Source organism: Sander vitreus, chromosome 3 (assembly GCF_031162955.1).
Source record: "Sander vitreus isolate 19-12246 chromosome 3, sanVit1, whole genome shotgun sequence".
Classification (NCBI taxonomy): domain Eukaryota; kingdom Metazoa; phylum Chordata; class Actinopteri; order Perciformes; family Percidae; genus Sander; species Sander vitreus.
The window spans coordinates 35,364,109-35,385,011 of NC_135857.1; the positions used below are offsets into that span (position 1 = coordinate 35,364,109).

Here is a 20,903-nt window from a genome sequence, read left to right on the forward strand (position 1 = left end):
CAACAGATATAAGTTAAGTTCTTGTGGGCTATACTCTGTCAGATAGAATTGAAATCCAGTATTTTTGAGGCAGAAACAACCTTTCAGTGTAAAGGTAGGGGCTGCGATCACTTTTTGGCAGAACAGCGGAAGGCGTGTCCCTCCCTCCCGCTCCAGGTGACTGATGGACGGACAGGTGCTGCTGTCGGTTCACTTTCCTTCTTCAGTTGTTGGATGGAAAGTTGGAGATGTTTCCAATCAGCAGAAATCAGCTGGGACAGCCAACCAACACACAAACTGGGAGTACAACCACTTTAATGATGACTTTGTGAATATTATATCTGAACTTTTACCTTCAGTCTTCATCACAGACTCCAGCAGTTTTGGACAGTACCGAAGCCAAGTGAATGTAAAATCAATCTGAGCATCACAACCAACTGTTTTAGACACAGATATGGTCATAATAATGCTCGAAGATGCTGTCAAATTGCATTTTTGTTTTTTAAATCATCACATCTTCTTAAGGGGAGGAGCCCTAAACCTCCTGCCAAACATGGTCACCCAAGTCTTTTCACCAACCTGGGGAAAAGTGCCCAGTGTAGTTAAACAGGAGGAATGGGAGGTAGAACAACAGCCTGTTAACTGCTACTGTTGATTCTGCATCAAGCTGCACAGTTTGGACATGTGCAGCTAACTGACTGCAGCTGGAACATCTGGTGGAGCATCACAGCTGTCTAAAAACAAGGACAGATGTTGATGACTGCTACACTTGATTATATCAATAATTCATAATCAATTAGCCTCGTGTGATGACAAAAACCAAAGTTTCTAAATGTCTGACTTGTTTTCATTCCTGCAGAATGACTCCTCAACAATACATCCCATCCCAATACTGGCCTTACTTCCTTCACCTTTTAATGGTTCTGCTATTACCTTCTGCTTTGGTAGCACTAGGGTTACAACCTTTCTGCCTAATGTCTGTCTCATCTTATTACTTTTCCCGTCTTTTATTCCTGTTGGCCAGTCAGACTCTTAACGTTTGGATTTTAGTTCTCTTACAAGCCAGGAACTGACACTCTGCAGATATGACAAGTTTTGTCATTGTGGAACAAACAATCCTTCATGTACATAGACTCTTTGTCCCAAAAACTCTAAGGATTAATATTATTATAACATCTAATTTCATTTTGGGGGGAATGTTTTTTTTTAATCATGCACAACAAAAGAAAACGTGCCATAATGACCCCCCCCCCCCCTTCCAGTACCATGGACATGGAGCTCCCAGTCACCTATTGGCCTCTAAACACATCTTCAAACTGCCGCTGATTCAACAGAGCTCTGTAGCAGCTGAACAGCTGCTGCTGGCAGCCGGCGTCCCGGAGCTCTGTAGCGGCTCACAGTTTATCGCCCCTCGCACTAAAGACTGTTCACGTTACAGCGCTTTACTTACACTTTGGCTACAGTGAACGCGTAACGTATGCGGACCGTTAGCGGAGCCTATGTGCCGTGGAATGTATCTTTTAACCGGCTCCACCTGCAGCGCCACACGGCGTAGGATTGTGGGAGTCACAGGCGAGACGGAGAGCTTTTGCTTTGGGATTGTTGTTGTTTCTTCAGTTTTTTTTGCAGCCGGCACAGCGCTGTGAAAATGTGAATCTACTGTCAGCTGTTGTCAGAGGACGCAGGGGAGGGAAACAAGAAATAAAAACACAAACTCTCAAAACCAAACTGCCAATACGCTCTCTGACAGTCATGAAGTAATTTCCTGTATATCGGTAGTTTAATGTAAAAGAAATATAGACACTTTATGATCCAGTTCTGTGTGAAAGGGCCGCACACACCTCTTGTAAAAATCTAAATAGAAGACTGTCCTGTTTCTACCTTGTAGAGCAGATCTCTGCGGAGCATATGCAGCACTACGCTGCTCTGTGCCCGGTGTCTCCAGTTTGATGATCATGGTGGAAGCGTAGTGTTGGAACATCAGCTCCGCTTACGTTACGGGTGCAATGTAGCCAGCCAGTAGAGTTAAAATACTTCTATTTTAGGTATATAATATATGGTCTATTGGTGAAGCATCATGAATCACTTTGAGGGGGGGGGTACAGTTTGTCCACACTGGGCATAAAAATAATTCAGCAGAGGCAGGGACATGTAGACCAGAAAGGGGGCAATCCCACGCATCCCCCTTTTATTTCCTTCCAGCTAGAATATAAAGTGCAGCTTCCAGCAGGCAGCGTATCCCACAGGAGAAAGATGCTTTTATTGTTTTAATTTGGAGATTTTCTTCTCACCCAAGAGTGAGGGAGCGGTACATGTAAAGGTAAATGTCGGACAAAAACAAGCAGTGTAAAATAAGTATTAAGGTAGTAAATATTAACAGCTAAGTGTACTTAAAGTATCAAAGTGACATGTCACACGGAGGCCACTTGGAGAGATACCTGCTGCTGTACCAGTTCCTGATCTTCAGCTCATTAGATGGTCAGTTAGCTCCATCTAGTGGACAGATAGTAGAACTCCATCGTCTGATGGGGGACTTCTCTGACACTGACTGGGTCTGTGAACAGGTTGGACTGGTTCTGACGTCACTCTGAAGTTATCTGTAAATGAAAATCGACACCAGGACTGACGAGGGACAATGAGCAGCTTCGTCTCTCCCAGTGTTTCCTCGACACGTGAAGGAGGAAAGTGTCTGTAAAGTGACCTGAAGAGACTTCAGCAGGTGAGAATCTGACCAGAGGAATCTGGAAATGTTTGATGAACAGAATCACTTTGATTCAATCTGTTTGACTGGACAGAAGAAATGTTTCTTTCTGGGTTGTTCTTCAGATCTTTATAGATGGACTATGATTCAAACGAGTGTCCATGTGAGTTAAAGGAGAGTGGTTGGAGAATGATTAGCATGTATTACTGTTGGTAGTTCTCAGGTCAAAACAACAGCAGAATCATCAGTGAAAAACAGGGAGGGTCAAAACTGGTCGAACAGCTTTGATCACCGTGTTGTTTGTACTTTTACTGCATTACAGAATTCCCCTAAGATCATTCTGTACTGCAGTAAAAGTACCAACAAATGACTTTGTTAGTAAAAGTTAAAGTTCCACCTTGAAATTGTTACTTTGGTAAAAGCAGAAAAGTATTATCAGCTAAATGTACTTAAAGTATCAAAGTAAAATGTCCCCCTGTGTGTGTTGTACTATAATATATGATGAGATTATTCTTTCTGATGCGTTCAGGTGTAAGCTACACTTGACTGTTTTGATCAGTTTTATATGATGCTGCAATGATTCTTTTCATTATTGATCAACCTGCCGACTATTTCTTTGTGTTTTTAGGAAGCACAGGTTCAGTTATTAGCTATTATCAATGGTATTTTATCAACATTATTAAAGTTATGGAAATGTATATCTTGATCACACATTATCACAAATAATCATCAGGGCACCACCCTAAACTCAGGGACCAATAACTGAACTGTGGATGCAGTCTCTTAAGGATGCAGCTATTAAATGTCTTAATGAATGAATCTGATATTTAATAAGTGAACATTGAAGGAGTGAATACGAGCACTGACCTGGACAACCAGACAACTGCTCTTTAAAGTCTAATACAATTTATTTAACTTCAGCAACACCGATTTAATAAACAATAATCCAAGTGCCCTTTTTTTGTCCAGATTCTTTTTTTAAAAAAAATCTTTGACGATGCCCCGCAAGTGGTCCGTTTAAGAAGAATATTTAACAATAATAATTAGCTAGATGAAACGAAAATGAAAACCTTCATATCACATGATGACCAGAGTTATCGCGTGACACATGTCCACTTCCTGCCAGGCGCGCGTGAGTCCGCTGGCGGTGCGGCCAGCAAGAGCAAGAGAAAGTAAGTGTTCTTTTGGAGTGAATGAGAATGCAGCATACACATTTGGTTTGTTATAGAGTCCTCTAGCCGGAGCCGCTAGTTAAAGAGTCTCCTGCAGGATGAAAACAGCCAGCAGGCAGCTACCTTTGGAGTAGTGACAGCGGCCACAATTACTCATCGTGTGATAGCCTTATAGCGTCACCGTTTCAGTCTCTGATACACAAGAGAAGACGGCAGCAGTTATCTGTAGGTTAAAAGAAGTGTGTGTGTGTGTGTGTGTGTGTGTGTGTGTGTGTGTGTGTGTGTGTGTGTGTGTGTTCTTGTTTTACTATAGTCGTGGGGTCCAAAAAACCGGGGAATACAGCACTTGTGGGGTCTGCACAGCCTTGTGGGGCCCAAAATGCTGGACCCTACTCATCCACTGTCTTTGTTTGTATCAGGATGCAGCAGCAGAATCCAAACTCTCCTGGACCTAAACTTAAGTTTAAACCTGGACCTGGACCTGAACCTGGACCTGAACCCAGCTGTGTGTCCATAAAGAGTGACCGGTCTATGGGTCGTCCTATTAACTTTAAAGATGGACAAGCTGTTGATGAATGGTAATAATTTGAAAATGAATTTATCTGCCTGTCCTGAGAAGAAGAATCCAGACTTGGTCCAGAGCTTTGTAGTGTGTAGTAGGACGATATAATGTGTCAGCAGTGACATCCCAGTGTACACCTACTGTATAAATATATTAATAAAATTAACTTCTTACTTTAATAGTTAAGAAAGAGCCAACGATCGATTATCAACTGAGATGAGACAGCATCTTCCATCAGATTACATTTTGGTGAACAGTTACTGATCCACTGTCTTTGTTTTTACCAGGATGCAGGAGCAGAAATCTGGACCTGGATCCAGCTGTGTGTCCATGAAGAGTGACCAGTCTATGGGTCGTCCTATTAACTTTAAAGATGGACCAGCTGTTGATGAAAGGTAATAATTTAAAAGTGAACTTTGTTATTATCTGATTCTCTTAGAGCTTCATAGTCGAGGTTTCGATCTGATACCCAGTGATACCAGGACCAGAACCACCAGCCAGCTTTGAACTGCCAAACACCTTTCTTACAACGACTGAAAGTCAATCTGTTTTCAGGAACATGAAGAGTTGATTCTTTGAAAAAAAATGTATATGATCATAATTAATCTTTGGGCTTTGGGAGGATATCAAGTCCATGTGAAATCACAATTTTGTGAAGTTGAGTCTAAAGTCATCAGTCATGTTGAGTCAAAGTGATGTGAGCTTCTGCTTCAGAGTGCCGCACTAAGAAAAGTTCACATGTTCACAACATGATCTACTCTGAGACAGATCCATTTATAGTATTCATCCTGACACTCAATTATCAAAATGAGACTTATATATCATCCTTGATATAATAATAAAACAGGGCAAATTGATGAATGTAACTAGTTAAAAGTATTCGTCCATTTGTTTGTATTAGTCTGCAGCTAAGACCCAAACCTGAACCTGGACCTGAACCCAGCTGTGTGTCCATGAAGAGTGACTGGTCTATGGGTCGTCCTATTAACTTTAAAGATGGACAAGCTGTTGATAAAAGGTAAGAATTTGAAAATGAATTTATCTGCCTCTCCCGAGAAGAAGAATCCAGACTTGGTCCAGAGTTTTGTAGTCTTTTGTAGGACTCCATGATATAATGTGTCAGCAGTGACATCACAGTGTACACCTACTCTATAAATAAATTCATAAAATTAAAGCTGCACGCAGCGTTGGACGGGGCCCTCGCACCTCCTTGCACGTTGGGGGTCACTGGCAGACGGAAATCCATGCGACCGTGCATTTGCATGGCACTCAGACACTGCAAATCTTCACCAATGAAAAGGGATCTATCTGCTGAGTTCAGTTATACCTCACACAAGACTCTACGTCACACTGTTCTTTAGCTGTGAAAGTGAGCGTGGCTAAAGCATAGAGGGCGGGCCAAACCATGACCGATGAAAATGGAACTCTGTAATGAGTTCAAAGATACCTCACACAAAACTCCACCTTAATGGGTTAAAAAGTCATAAAAAGCAGTGTGGCCTGAGTACATGGTTGTGGTTAAAGGTATATGGGCGGGCTCAGTATCACATGTAGACCATACATTATAAGTTTCATGTAAATCGGATGATGTTTGTCATATAAGGTGGATTTCCTGTTGCCAGCGGGGGCGATATGACCAAAAGTCAGTTTTGGCCTATAGATGACCTCAGGCTTGGACCCATATATAGATATCTATCTATCTATCTATCTATCTATCTATCTATCTATCTATCTATCTATCTATCTAGATATGACAATGTACACTCAAGTTACAACAACTTCTTTGTTCATCTATAAATGCTCCAAATGGCCGCCACACCACGCCCACATCGTTGGACAAAAACTCAAGTTTTTAATAACTTTTCATCATTTAGGTCTTGAGATGGCACAAAACCAATTTGAAGTTGATCGGATGAAATCTCTAGGAGGAGTTTGTTAAAGTATAGCACCTTGACTTTTAGGTCTACTTCCTCTTGCCACTAGGGGGCGCTCCTTAGGGTTGAACTCTTATGAATCCTGAAAAGTTTCAAGCCAATTGGTCAATGTACACTCAAGTTACACCCACTTCTTCTTTCGATTACGAAACGCACAAAATGGCTGCCCCGCCACAGCTTGGCCCTATGACGAAAACTCAAGCTTTTAATCAGTTATCATCTGTAAGGTCTTAAGATGGTATAGACGAAATTTTTAAGTCAATCAGATGAAATCTATAGGAGGAGTTCATTAAAGTACGACGTGGAAATTGCCAAAATTGCACTAATTTTGAACTTTCAATTCAAAATGGCGGACTTCCTGTTGCGTTAAGGGTATGACTCCAATGAGCTTTTTTCGTACATCTTGACATGCTACATTTGTGTACCACGCTTTCGTTAGTCTACGTTAAACGTACTGCAGGGGCTCAGTTTCTTTTTATTTTGTAGGGGGGCTAGCAGGCCATTTTTGTGCGCCTATTCCTGAAACCCTTAAAGCAACACTAGAGAACTTTTTGTACCTTAAAAATTATGTTTCCAAAATCGTTTCAATGGTTCATCAACTCGTAACAGGGTGAACGGCACTTCTGCATTCAGCTGCGGCTCTCTACCGGCTATAACCGCACTATGCAAGTTTGCCAGATCGGGTAGTGGATCTGTAGTTCCAATGAGACATAATGGGACCATTCTGCTGTAGTGGGACAGAAGCGGGAAAAGTTCTGTTGCTTTAAATATGTACATTTTCACCAGGCTTGATGCAACCACCAATTTTTGGTGAGTTTGTAAGTAGGGGTGCACCGATCCGATATTAGGATCGGATATCGTCCCCGATATTGACAAAAATAGTTGGATCGGGGATCGGAAAAATTAACAGATCCTCGGGCCGATCCAGTTTTTATTTTTATTTTTTTTCCTCCGTCGCAGCACCGGGACCCCTGTTAACTGCGTACCTTTCTCACTCACGGTAGTAACTTTATAACACAACAATTAATAACCCACAACTAACACTCTTTAAAAGGATAAAACATCATAGCATATAACAATTTGTGACTTAAACAGTTTCTAACACTAATAATTTTACATTTACAAATGTACACCGCCCAACAGCATGCTGGGTAACATTATAGCTGCTAGCCTAGCTAGTGTTGTGGAAGTTTCTGTTCAGCGAGGGAGGAATTTGGGTGAAGAAGAGACCTTGTTGAAACAAAATAAAGACAGGCTGCAAACTGGATTAAAGTTTAGGTATTCGGTGGAAGGGTTTAATTATTTTCTCGAGAGAACAATCAAACAGTGACAAGAACAGCAATTCCCAATGAACAATGAACAGAGTTACAAAGTGACAGCCGATCTGTGCCTCGTAACATATGCCAACTCCTTATATCCCATTTTCACAGCAGAAAACACGACCATGTTTGGAAAACATTCTAATCTTGAACACTGCTGTCTAAAACTGTCCCTGTACATCTGTCTAGTGTGTCAAAAAAGTCCTTCAATAGGAGTCGGGAATCTATCTCGTCTACAGATTGGTTCAGGCTCCAACGTTAGGTTTTGGACAAACTGACCTTTGCATATCTCTACAGACGCCTGTGCGTCGTTGCCATCTGCTTGTAGTAGAGAATACACAGGGTCATACCCTTTTCAGCTATCTTTAAACTGGAGGACTGTTTCAGGAAATATCTTTAGGAGACACATGTTTCAGAGGCATATTTAAGGATCTACTTATAATTAAAATTTACTCAATAGATGAACAATCATGGTTAAGAAAATCATGGTCTATGTAATTTTTCCATTACACTAGCCAGGTAGCATAACAGTCTGTTAAGCTGGGAGAGGCTCGGTCGCTACTGCACATTCAATAACAGAGAAGTTAGCTAGAGGATGAAGAAAGACCGGAGATACACCAGAACTACGTGTGCTTAAGAGAGGAGCCCTCTGTTGTTCCGAAGTTTTTTTGTTTCTAAAAAAATCGGACATAATTTAGCAACTGTTGTTGCCCGTCGCTTCTAACGTTACTCGGCCGTGCTAATGTTACTGTGCTAACGTTAAAGACATGTCACTTCAAGCATGCAGTGGAGAAACCTTATGAACGCAGTCCACCTAGGGTCCTGCTACAGACCGTTTGAGAAAGACAGGTTCAGAGCAATGATTAAAACACTGGATTTAAGATGTCTTGCTTCGCTGAAATACGTCTGCCAACCTACTAACATTATTCAAACAGCGAAGGAGGCTGACAGCGGAGCTACGTTCAGTCGCCCACTACAACCACACTACAACTTAACTTACCTGTGGCCAAGGTAGTGTTTATACAACTAGCTTACAACTATTTTGTTTTGAAAGGGAAACAATGTTAAAGTTGTTTGTATGTGTTAGCTATTCCTTCGATTTGAGTTTATTTTACTACTTTGCAGTTTGCACAATAAAAAATAGTTTAGCTTCTGTAACCGTTTCATGGATTCTCCTTCATATAACGTTATTGTATAATGTCCTGGAGCCAAACCCTTTAGTAATCAAAGCTTTTAGTAAACATGACATTAACATGTTTTTTGTGATATTATAAACCTATATAAAGGTGGCCCATTATTGAAGGCCCATTATTGTTATTTATTTAAATTTATTTTAAGAAGATTCATTACATTATATTTTTTGATTTCAATGCAGAATTGTTTTTTAAATAACAAATAAATAAGAATTCAATACATTACATCTGTTATTTTGTCTTAGTTAGGAAAGTCATGTTTAGTTAGGAAAGTCTGGTGCCTTTTAGTCTCTTCCACATGGTGGAAGGAAGGTATAAGGTGGAAGGTATACAGTTTATTATTAATTCAACAACGGTATCAGCTTGGTATCGGGTATCAACAGATACACAAAACCCTGGCATCGGTATCGGGACTCAAAAAGTCGGATCGGTGCATCCCTATTTGTAAGTATTTTAAGCCCCTCAAAAAGGCGATTAATTTGCCGGAAGAAGGAACGGAAGATTCCTTCAGTTCAGGGCCTTTGCCACTGTCAGCGCTAGGGCTTATCTACTGAGATGAGACAGCATCTTCCATCAGATTACATTTTGGTAAACAGTTACTGATCCACTGTCTTTGTTTTTACCAGGATGCAGGAGCAGAAATCTGGACCTGGATCCAGCTGTGTGTCCATGAAGAGTGACCAGTCTATGGGTCGTCCTATTAACTTTAAAGATGGACCAGCTGTTGATGAAAGGTAATAATTTAAAAGTGAACTTTGTTATTATCTGATTCTCTTAGAGCTTCATAGTCGAGGTTTCGATCTGATACCCAGTGATACCAGGACCAGAACCACCAGCCAGCTTTGAACTGCCAAACACCTTTCTTACAACGACTGAAAGTCAATCTGTTTTCAGGAACATGAAGAGTTGATTCTTTGAAAAAAAATGTATATGATCATAATTAATCTTTGGGCTTTGGGAGGATATCAAGTCCAAGTGAAATCACAAGTCATTGTTGTAAATTTTTTGATTTTGTGAAGTTGAGTGTAAAGTCATCAGTCATGTTGGGTCAAAGTGACGTGAGCTTCTGCTTCAGAGTGCCGCACTAAGAAAAGTTCACATGTTCACAACATGATCAACTCTGAGACAGATCCATTTATAGTATTCATCCTGACACTCAATTATCAAAATGAGAGTTGTATATCATCATTGATATAATAATAATAAAACAGGGGAAATTGATTAATGTCACTAGTTAAACGTATTCTTCCGTTTGTTTGTATTAGTCTGCAGCTAAGACCCAAACCTGAACCTGGACCTGAACCCAGCTGTGTGTTCATGAAGAGTGACCAGTCTATGGGTCGTCCTATTAACTTTAAAGTTGGACAAGCTGTTGATGAAAGGTAAGAATTTAAAACTTTGTTATTGTCAGACTCTCTCGGAGCTTCATGGTCTAGGATTGGCAATGACCACAAAATGTGGTTTTGATCTGATGCCCAGTGATACCAGGACCAGAACCACCAGACAGATTAGCGCCGCCAAAGACGATTGTCATTGGTTTAAAGAAATGGCAATAAACCAGAGCACATTTTTCTCCCATCCCAGAATGCGGTGTGGACTAGTCAGACCTTCCCCTGCAAAGCTGTGGAGGAAGGTCTGGCAATGCGAGACTACTGGGTAGTAGTCATTCAGGCAGAGGGCTTTGGTCTCTTTGCTGACAGGACAGGGACAATGGTGGTCTTCATTACCCTGGGCCTACCAAGTTTATACATGAGGTGCCTTCTGTTTTCACTCACTTTACTTTTTAATAAGAATATATAATAATTTCATTATTAACCTTAAGGCTTTTGGGAGGATATCAAGTCAGTCCTGATCAGTCGGTCCAAGTAAAGTTACAAGTCCATTGTCATTGTCATCCGCTAAATCCGTGTTCTGGTCACGGTGGCAACAGGTCAAGAAAGGTAGCCCAGACGTCCCTCTCACCAGCTTTCAAGCTCCTCCTGGGGGATCCCAAGGCTTGCCCAGGCCAGAAGAGATATATAATCCTTCTATCGTGTTGTAGGTCTACCCCGGGGTCTCCTCCCAGCTGGACTTGCCTGGAAGACCTCCAATGGTAAGCGTTGAGGAGAAATTCTTACCAGAAGACAGAACCACCTCAGCTGGCTCCTTTTGGCACAAAAGAGCAACAGCTCTACTCCGAGCTCCCTCTGGATGTCAAAGCTCCTTACCCTGTGTCCAAGGCTGAGCCCAGAAACCCCGATGAGGAACTCACTTTGGCCGCTTGTATCTTCGATCTCTATCTTTTGGTCACTACCCAAAGCTTATGACCATACGTTGCCGAAAGAGAACCATGGCCTCAGATTTGGAGGTGCTGAACCTCATCCCGACTGATTCCCACTCGGCTGCAAACGGTTCCAGCACACGCTGTAGATCAGTCTGAAGAAGCCAACAGAACCACAAAATCTGAAAATGCAGAGAAGCAATCAAACCAGACACTTTCCTCCCACCTGGCTGTGCCTTGAATCCAGTCTATAAAAATCACAAACAGCAAACAGCCCACGGTCATTCGTTTCCTGGTTATGCAGAACCTCTTGTGTTGAAGTTTATGAACTCTTTTTTTTTTTTTTTCAGGCTTGTCATGGGAAGCTGAGCAATGTTCCTCCTTCCATCTAGCGTCTTTGCTGCTGAGGCTTGGAGGAAGACCTAGCCAGCTGTGTAGGTTGCAGATTTTAATAATTGTTCTTAAACTTGATGTTTTCTCCACAGAATTCAGCAGAAGATTTCAGATGGCCTTGGTTGTCAGTCTGCCCAGCTGCATCAAACAGACCTGGACTCCATATTTATGGTGTGTACATGTACAAACTCAGTTTTCGCTATTAGCTACAGATTAAATGCTAAACTACCATTCAGATCCCAACAGTCTCCATGCTGCTCTGTTCAGACCAGCATACCTTCAGCCTGATGAATCATATGTTGTGTTCTTTATAGAGGTGTACGCGAGATTAAAACGTTACAATATTTTTAGTTGAGGTTAAAAGTTGTCTCATGATATCAGTACACAAGTGCAGAATTACGTTGGTACTACCGAGGACCAATTCACTCAATTGGTGCCAAATGTCTGTACCTTAGAGCGTCTTTCACAGAGAGTGGGGCTTAGTTCAGACACACACAATTGTCCGAATTGAATTATTAGGTCTGAAGAGGTTAGTTATAAAGGAGAGAAGCCATATGAGTTTGTGGCAAAACCTTTCAAAGTGCTCATTTTTCCTTTTTGTGATTTTCGATTGAATAAAAGTCATATTTCATCATTTAGGTTTTCTACAAAATAGTGTTAAAAATCTCATCTCGTTCTCATGAGCCCAATCTTGTCTCGTCTTGTGAGCTGAGTGTAAGGTCACACCCCTAGTTCTTTACATTACATGTTCGGTTTATCGTTTCTGTTTCAGCTGCTGGAGGAAAACATCGTCACCTTTGTGAAGAACGAGCTGAAGAAGATCCAGAAGGTTCTAAATCCAGAAGAGAGTCAGAAGAAAGCTGAGGATGTGTTTCACGGTGAGGATGAAGAGCAGAGTAGGAGCAGCAGAGACGCATTTCTGAAGATTACACTGCACTTCCTGAGGAGAATGAAGCAGGAGGAGCTGGCTGACTGTCTGCAGAGCAGTAAGATGATTTAAGATTTAACATGATGGAAAGAGGAAAATAAGTCAAATTGGGAAAAACTATATATATACTATACTGCACATATCTGCATCAGATCCAACGCTGTTTTTCTTAAAACTGATATAGCCTTAAATGTTTAGATTCTCTGACATAATTTGTTGTTTGTTTATTCAGGAACTCATGCTGCAGTATGCCGCCCCAAATTCAAGTCCAACCTGGAGAAGAAGTTCCAGTGTGTGTTTGAGGGGATTGCTAAAGCAGGAAACCCAACCCTTCTGAGTAAGATGTTCACAGAGATCTACATCACAGATTGAGGGACTTTAAAGGTCAATGAAGAACATGAGGTCAGACAGATTGAAATAGCATTCAGGAAAACAAACGGACCAGAAACAATAATCAGATGTGAAGACATCTTTAAATCCCCACCTGGAAGAGATGAACCAATCAGAACCGTGATGACTAAGGGAGTGGCTGGCATCGGGAAAACAGTCTTAACACAGAAGTTCACTCTGGACTGGGCTGAAGACAAAGCCAACCAGGACATCCATTTCATATTTCCATTGACTTTCAGAGAGCTGAACGTGCTGAAAGAGAGAAAGTACAGCTTGGTGGAACTTGTTGATCACTTCTTCAGTGAAACCAAAGAAGCAGGAATCTGCAGGTTTGAAGAGTTCCAGGTTGTGTTCATCTTTGACGGTCTGGATGAGTGTCGACTTCCTCTGGACTTCCACAACACTGAGATCCTGACTGATGTTACAGAGTCCACCTCAGTGGGTGTGCTGCTGACAAACCTCATCAGGGGGAAACTGCTTCCCTCTGCTCGCCTCTGGATAACCACACGACCTGCAGCAGCCAATCAGATCCCTGTTGAGTGTGTTGACATGGTGACAGAGGTCAGAGGGTTCACTGACCAACAGAAGGAGGAGTACTTCAGGAAGAGATTCAGAGATGAGGAGCAGGACAACAAAATCTACTCCTACATTAGGAAATCACGAAGCCTCCACATCATGTGCCACATCCCAGTCTTCTGCTGGATCACTGCTACAGTTCTGGATAAAGTGTTGAAGACCATAGGCGGAGGAGAGCTGCCCAAGACCCTAACTGAGATGTACATCCACTTCCTGGTTGTTCAGTCCAAACTGAAGAACCTCAAATATGATGGAAAATCTGAGATAGATCAACACTGGAGTCCAGAGACCAGGGAGATGATTGAGTGCCTGGGAAAACTGGCTTTTGAGCAGCTGCAGAAAGGCAACCTGATCTTCTATGAATCAGACCTGACAGAGTGTGGCATCAATATCAGAGAAGCCTCAGTTTACTCAGGAGTGTTCACACAGATCTTTAAAGAGGAGAGAGGACTGTACCAGGACAAGGTGTTCTGCTTCGTCCATCTGAGTGTTCAGGAGTTCCTGGCTGCTCTTCATGTTCATCTGACATTCATCAACTCTGGAGTCAACCTGCTGGCAGAAGAAGAATCAACATCCCAGAAGACTGAAGCCAGAGAAGATGGATCTTCACAGTTCTACCAAAGTGCTGTGGACAAGGCCTTAGAGAGTCCAAATGGACACCTGGACTTGTTCCTCCGCTTCCTCCTGGGTCTTTCACTAGAGACCAATCAGACTCTTCTACGAGGGCTGATGACACAGACAGTAAGTAGCTCACAGACCTATCAGAATACAGTCGAGTACATCAAAACAAAGATCAGTGAGGATCTGTCTGCAGAGAGAAGCATCAATCTGTTCCACTGTCTGAATGAACTGAATGATGGTTCTCTAGTGGAGGATATCCAACAGACCCTGAGTTCAGGAAGTCTCTCCACAGATAAACTGTCTCCTGCTCAGTGGTCAGCTCTGGTCTTCATCTTACTGTCATCTGAAAAAGTTCTGGACGTGTTTGACCTGAAGAAATACTCTGCTTCAGAGGAGGCTCTTCTGAGGCTGCTGCCAGTGGTCAAAGCCTCCAACAAAGCTCTGTACGTGCACACACAACTATCCAGATTAAGTGAAGTTTTAATTTAGAGAAAAATAAATTGTGTAATAGTTTTTTGCAATGCTGATTCCATTTTAGGTTAAGTGCTTGTAACCTGTCAGAGAGAAGCTGTGAAGCTCTGTCCTCAGTTCTCAGCTCCCAGTCCTCTAGTCTGACAGAGCTGGACCTGAGTAACAACGACCTGCAGGATTCAGGAGTGAAGCTGGTGTCTCCTGGACTGAAGAGTCCACACTGCAAACTGGAAACTCTCAAGTTGGTGTTCAGTTAGGACCTAAGTAACAATTTTCAACAACAACAATTCTTGTATTTTTTGTAACCAACCTTGAGTGCCTGTATATATTTTTTTATGACTTTTTTGGTCATAAGTCTTCCTCCTCTCCATGAACTTAATTATTTTCCATGAGCACCGGTGGTTTAAAGCAGTGTTTCTCAAATGGGGGTACATGTACCCCTAGGGGTACTTTGGAGGACTGCAGGGGGTATGTGAGATATTTAACAAAATGTTTTATGTTTTAACAGAACATTGTTCCTCTTTATGTAGACTTTTTTTTTTTCCTACCAAAAATGTGACATTTGTGTAGCCTTCTTTGGACATATTCTTGCCTTCCTTCCCTTGCTTTTTTCCAAGTTATATCACTGTTTTTGGTACTATTTTGGACCTATTCTTGCCTTCCTTCCTTCCTTCTTTCTACCATCTTTTTCCAAGGTTTTGTCTTTTCTACAGTTTTTGTCTCTTTTTCTCATCAGCATTTACATGTTTTTTTTCAGGTACAAGGCTGTTGTAAATGTAAATGTATCGCTGACAGTGCTACACTGTTCCTCTTTATATATACCAAAAAAATATTAGTGCTGGTCAGGGGATACTTGGCTTAAAGAAACAATTCAAAAAGGGTACATTATTGAAAAAAGTTTGCGACCACTGGTTTAAAAGATACCAGAAGTGCTTTATTCTTAAGTAAATCCTTAGTTGGTGACAACAGTGGACAAATGTGAATGTCTAACGTCTGTGTGTGTGTGTGTGTGTGTGTGTGTGTTTAGTCTCTCAGGCTGTATGATCTCAGAGGAAGGCTGTACTTCTCTGGCCTCAGCTCTGAGCTTCAACCCCTCCCATCTGAGAGTGCTGGACCTGAGCTACAATCATCCGGGAGACTCAGGAGTGAAGCTGTTGTCAGCTGGACTTAAGGATCCAAACTGGAGACTAGACACTCTCAGGTATGGACGGACAGACACGTACTAAGGGACTCTGGTTCATGTTTAATGGCGTATCTGATTTTTATTGAAAGTCAAAGGTCTGGAACGATTCATTCGGCATTAACAAAATAAGATGTAATCAACTCAATCATCACGTTAAGCAACCTAAAATCAAATTAAGGACTTGAAATTCGGTACCAGTACCCTAATGGTACCTGTTTTTGCTAGCCTACTTTCTCTTTACCAAAATAATGTATTTATTTTGGAAAAATAAGCCAAACTTATTTATCTTATTTTCCCTCCCAAACAACCTCCAGCCTGTCAGTCTGTCCCCAGGGCATAGAGAACGCTGTTGTGCTTGTCTCAGAGTAAGTGTAACCACACTGCGACAGCTTTAGCAGCATTACCCTGACTGTGACTTGAACAAGCTGTAGTGAGAGCTGTAGAGTCACAACGTAGTCTCACTCTGTCTCTCGAGAACTGTATTTTATTATTATTTGACCAGCAATCACAACAAAGGGCCCCATGATTTACAGGGCCGGCCCTGACTATAATGGTTACATTTTTGCAATTATTCACAGCCCTGGTGTATGAAGTTGATTGTGTCTTCATTTCTTCCTGCAGGGTGGACCATGGTGGACCGCAGATTTTGAAACCTGGTCTCAGGAAGTGTGAGTGTGTTTTAAGTTTGCTCTAAGAGAACTCAGCTGCGTGTTACACTAGTTTAACACCTTCCTGGTGCTGGAAGTATAATATTAGATGAGGTTATTTACTATTTCAATGTTTTACTGAATAGGATCCTGAGTGCTTAGTAGTTGATGGTGAATTGGCTAAATCTCCCTTTACCAGTGGATGTTATTTTATAGGCAAAAGCAACTATAATAAAATAATCAAGAAACAATAGCACGGTGCCTCCATTGTGGAACTACTTAACTCACACTGGCCAATCATGTATCAGTGAATTTTGATATGTGTTTCCCCAAACCTCTACACAGTAATTTAAATACGGTAACACCATTGAACAATACAAAATGTGGAGTGATTTGTAGTCTAAAATGTGCTTTGCTTTAGCCAAGACTGAAATATTTCTAGACAGTTTTGTTTGGATATATTTTAGGTGAGATTTCCAGCAAATCTTGTCATGTATAATCACTCCAAGGAATTTCATTTTGTATACTCTTTCTATATTGACACCTTCTATCTGTAACTGAACTTGATTGATTTACGATTGCCAAATATCATGAATTTGGTTTTACTCACATTTAATGATAACTTATTCGTGTCAAACCACTTTTTATTGTTCTGAATTCTGAAGTGATTATGTCCAGGAGTTGCTGTGAATTCTGACCAGAACCAAAGATGTTTGTGTCATCTGCAAATAATAAAAATGTCAGTAATTCAGATACTTTACATATGTCGTTTTATATAGAGGATAAATAGTTTTGGTCCCAATACTGACCCCTGGGGGACACCACACGCAATTTCCAAACATTCAGATGTATAATCTCCCAACTTCACAAATTGTTGCCTGTCTTTTAAATAACTGCTTAACCAATTCAACACTAATCCCGAGCTGTTCCCATTCATTAATTAATATTTCATGATTAATTGTATCAAATGCTTATTTCAAATCAATAAATACCCCAGCTCCATATTTCTTTTTGTCTGTGGAATTTGTGATTTCTTCAATGAGATCAGTTAAAGCTAGTGATGTTGACCTATTTTTTTCTGAATCCATATTGACTATCAGTAAGTAATTTGTATTTATCTATGAATTTGTCCAATCTGTCATTGAAGAGTTTTTCTAGAATTTATGAGAATCGAGGCAGTATAGAGACCGGCCTGTAATTTGTGAAGTGGTGTTTATCTCCAGTTTTGTACAAATGTATGACTTTTGCTGTTTTCATTTTAGTTGGAAATTTACCAGTTTGGAATGACAAATTAAAAATATGAGTTAATGGTTTTGAGATCCCATCAGTTACATTTTTTACTATCTTGATATCCATTTCATTACAATCAGTGGATGCTTTAGTTTTGCATTTTTTAACAATGTCTATTATTTCTTTTTCTTCTACTGCTTTAAGAAACATTGAACATTGATTTCTTTCAATAAGATCATTATAACCGTTATCGATTATCTGCAGAATAGGAATTTTTCCAGCAAAATCTGGTCCAACATTTGCAAAATATTTATTAAAATTATTGACCACGTCCTCCATATTATTAATGTTCTTTCCATTACAAGTGAAATACTGGGGATAATTAGACTGTCTCGTGCCCTTTCTTATAATACTATTTAGTATATTCCATATACCCTTCATATTTTTATTATTATCTAATAGTTTACTATAGTATTCTCTCTTACAAGTTCTTATAATCTTAATTAGCTTATTTTGATATTTCTTATATTTATTTTCTGCTTCTATAGTTCTGTGTTTAATACATTATCTATAAAGTGTATTCTTTTTTTTTTACAGGCATTTTGTAATCCTTTTGAAATCCACGGTCTATCACTATATTTTTGTTTTCTGCAATATTTTACATAAACTGGTATTTATATAAACTGAACATCAGTTAAGAAGTAGAAGAAGCTGTGACAGTTTTATTAGTGAGACTTTATTCAGTTCATGTTTCTAGATTTGGATCATCAGCTGTCATCATCGGGTCAACACGAGGACGAGAAGCTGAACATTGTTGACGTGTTGACTCTCATGTTCAGTAACTGTTCATGTTAGAACTGGATTGTTAAACATCACTCAGCTGAATATGAAATGAACGTTTGAATGGTTTTCTTTCAGTTATTCTCAGTGAAGTTGTTAATAAATCATCAGATGATAACCTGCAGCTGTATTGTGTCTTGTTCTCTCCATCAGATGTCTGTGAACTGGAACTGGACACAAACACAGTACACAGAGAGCTCAAACTGTCTGACAACAACAGGAAGGTGACAAATGTGGAGGAGTATCAGTCATATCCTGATCATCCAGACAGATTTGAATACTGGGCTCAGCTGCTGTGTAGAGATGGTCTGACTGGTCGCTGTTACTGGGAGGTCGAGAGGAGAGGAGAGGTTAATATATCAGTGAGTTACAGAGGAATCAGAAGGAGAGGAGACAGTGATGACTGTGTGTTTGGATGGAATGATCAGTCCTGGAGTCTGTTCTGCTCTGATGAACATGGTTACTCTGTCTGGCACAATAACAAAAAAACATGCTTCTCCTCCTCCTCTGTCTCTAACAGAGTAGCAGTGTATGTGGACGTTCCTGCTGGCTCTCTGTCCTTCTACACAGTCTCCTCTGACTCACTGATCCTCCTCTACACCTTCAATACCACATTCACTCAACCTCTTTATCCTGGGTTTACAGTCTGGTCTGGTGCCTCGGTGTCTCTGTGTCCTCTGCAGGACTGAGAGTCTCTCCTGTGGACAGAAACACTGACTGAAGATCAGCTGCTGAAACCAAAGTTCAGTCTGTTCACCATCACACACACTCTGCACTGTGAAGCAGATCTGAGACTCAAACACAAAAACATTCATCTGATTTCATCTCTGGGATCATCAACATTAGAACTGTTTGACTAAAAACACTTCATGATATGTAACATCTAAAAAATAATGTTATAGGTTACTATTATGTCCTTTATATTTTGAATCATATTGTAATATATTTAAATGTTTCTATAAACAATCATCATAAAGTCTAATGTTTGTAAATGCTTTTAATAAAATCTATATGTTTCATCTTGAGGGCGATCATTTGTTGATTTGATCATATCATGATTTCATTCATCAGTTGACTCTCTTTACTGAGATTGATCCACCCCCCCCCTCCCAATAATCAAAAACTATGGAACTCAGTGCAGTCTACTCCAAAAACCTGTTATATTTCCTTTACATACATAAAGACATTTGCACCATAAATTAATACAGAAAAAGCACAAATTGTTGCAGAAAAATAAACCAGAATGTTAACTGACTTGAACTTGACGTGAAAGTATAAGGTTTTAAATCTGTTGAGGTTTGTTCAGACTGAAAGCAGAGACACTGATGATGTCATACAAAGTCAGAAAATAGAAAGCTAACTGTAATACTCAAGAAAAGTACAAGTACCTCGAGTTAAGTCCAGTACTTGAGTAAATGTACTCAGTTCCAGTCCACCACTACCTGATTCATTAACTGAGTGTGTATCTGTAGTTCCCCTCCTGACCTCCAGGTGGAGGCGTTCTTTCATTTTAAACTTTTAATCTGAAAATCCCTGACTTGGAGGAAACCGGAAGTCTCTTTGCTTCACTGTGCTCTCGAGCTGGCGGCGGGATAGTTGTGTTGTTTATCAGTGAGTTTTAAACATAGACAGTATAAGAACGGTTTTAAGAAGACAGAGCTCCAGGTAAACCCGCACACACACACTCAGGTAAACACTGTAATAACTGTTCTTTTACACGGCTATCAAAGCGAATAGAAGCCAGAGCTGCGCATGCGTTAGCTTCCCATTCTGCTGTTGTTACGATACAGGTAAACAGAACGTCCGTTGCTGAGCGACAGTCTGCTCCGTTAGTTGCTCCTCTGTAGTTCGGTGGGCTCGGTGACATTCGGGGCTGAAGTTGTAACGTTGTTGCAGTTTTCATTTGGTTCGGTTTGCGTCACGCTGCACGTTATCAAACGCAGCAAACACTGTAAACACACGTCACGTGGTGGAACCAGTCGCTTGTTGATTGGACAGAATATCAGAGGGAAACTCTCAGAACTAATGAAGCTCCACTACGTTTCTACCGTGTTGGCTTCTCTGGTTCTGCTTTAGTGTTTGTAATATTTTAGAGGAAGGTGAACAATGTGAGCAGCTGACAGTGTTGGCTGTAATATACATTAACTGACCACTGCTCTGAACTGAAACCATCATAATCATACCATTCATAAAAGTAAGAAGAAGATAATGTTACTCAGGAAATTTACCATGAAGATCTATTTTATACAACGCTAGAATATGATGCATAAATATCTCTCTCTCTCTCTCTCTCTCTCTCTCTCTCTCTCTCTCTCTCTCTCTCTCTCTCTCTCTCTCTCTCTCTCTCTCTCTCAAGAACTAAAATATAAATGACCTAAGTCATATTAACTTCCACTGCTCGCTTTTAATGCAAAGTGTACAACTGTTCATTTTTGCAAATGACAAGTGACTCATTGAATGGTTTCAGTTAAGAGCAGTAGTTCATAAAGGTCTGTTATTATCTG

General features: G+C 40.6%; 2 protein-coding genes across 2 annotated transcripts in view; both read left to right on the plus strand.

Annotated features, from left to right (window-relative positions):
• The first annotated feature begins 2,690 nt into the window (after window positions 1–2,690).
• On the plus strand, window positions 2,691–19,424 carry LOC144515966 (NACHT, LRR and PYD domains-containing protein 3-like). Its single transcript, XM_078247186.1, is given in 15 exon segments — window positions 2,691–2,698; window positions 3,773–3,852; window positions 4,272–4,430; window positions 4,702–4,809; window positions 5,316–5,432; window positions 9,487–9,594; window positions 10,126–10,242; window positions 11,606–11,684; window positions 12,286–12,499; window positions 12,674–14,471; window positions 14,567–14,740; window positions 15,527–15,700; window positions 16,304–16,350; window positions 18,553–19,052; window positions 19,054–19,424. Coding segments are annotated over 13 exon segments (3,657 nt in total). The 5' UTR covers window positions 2,691–2,698; window positions 3,773–3,852; window position 4,272; the 3' UTR covers window positions 19,117–19,424.
• Window positions 19,425–19,940: 516 nt separating this feature from the next.
• LOC144515928 (uncharacterized) overlaps window positions 19,941–20,903 on the plus strand; it is a 37,405-nt gene continuing 36,442 nt past the window's right edge. The window contains exon 1 of the mRNA XM_078247126.1: window positions 19,941–20,064. The gene's annotated coding sequence lies outside the window, so the exon portion shown is untranslated. The remainder of the gene's footprint in view (window positions 20,065–20,903) is intronic.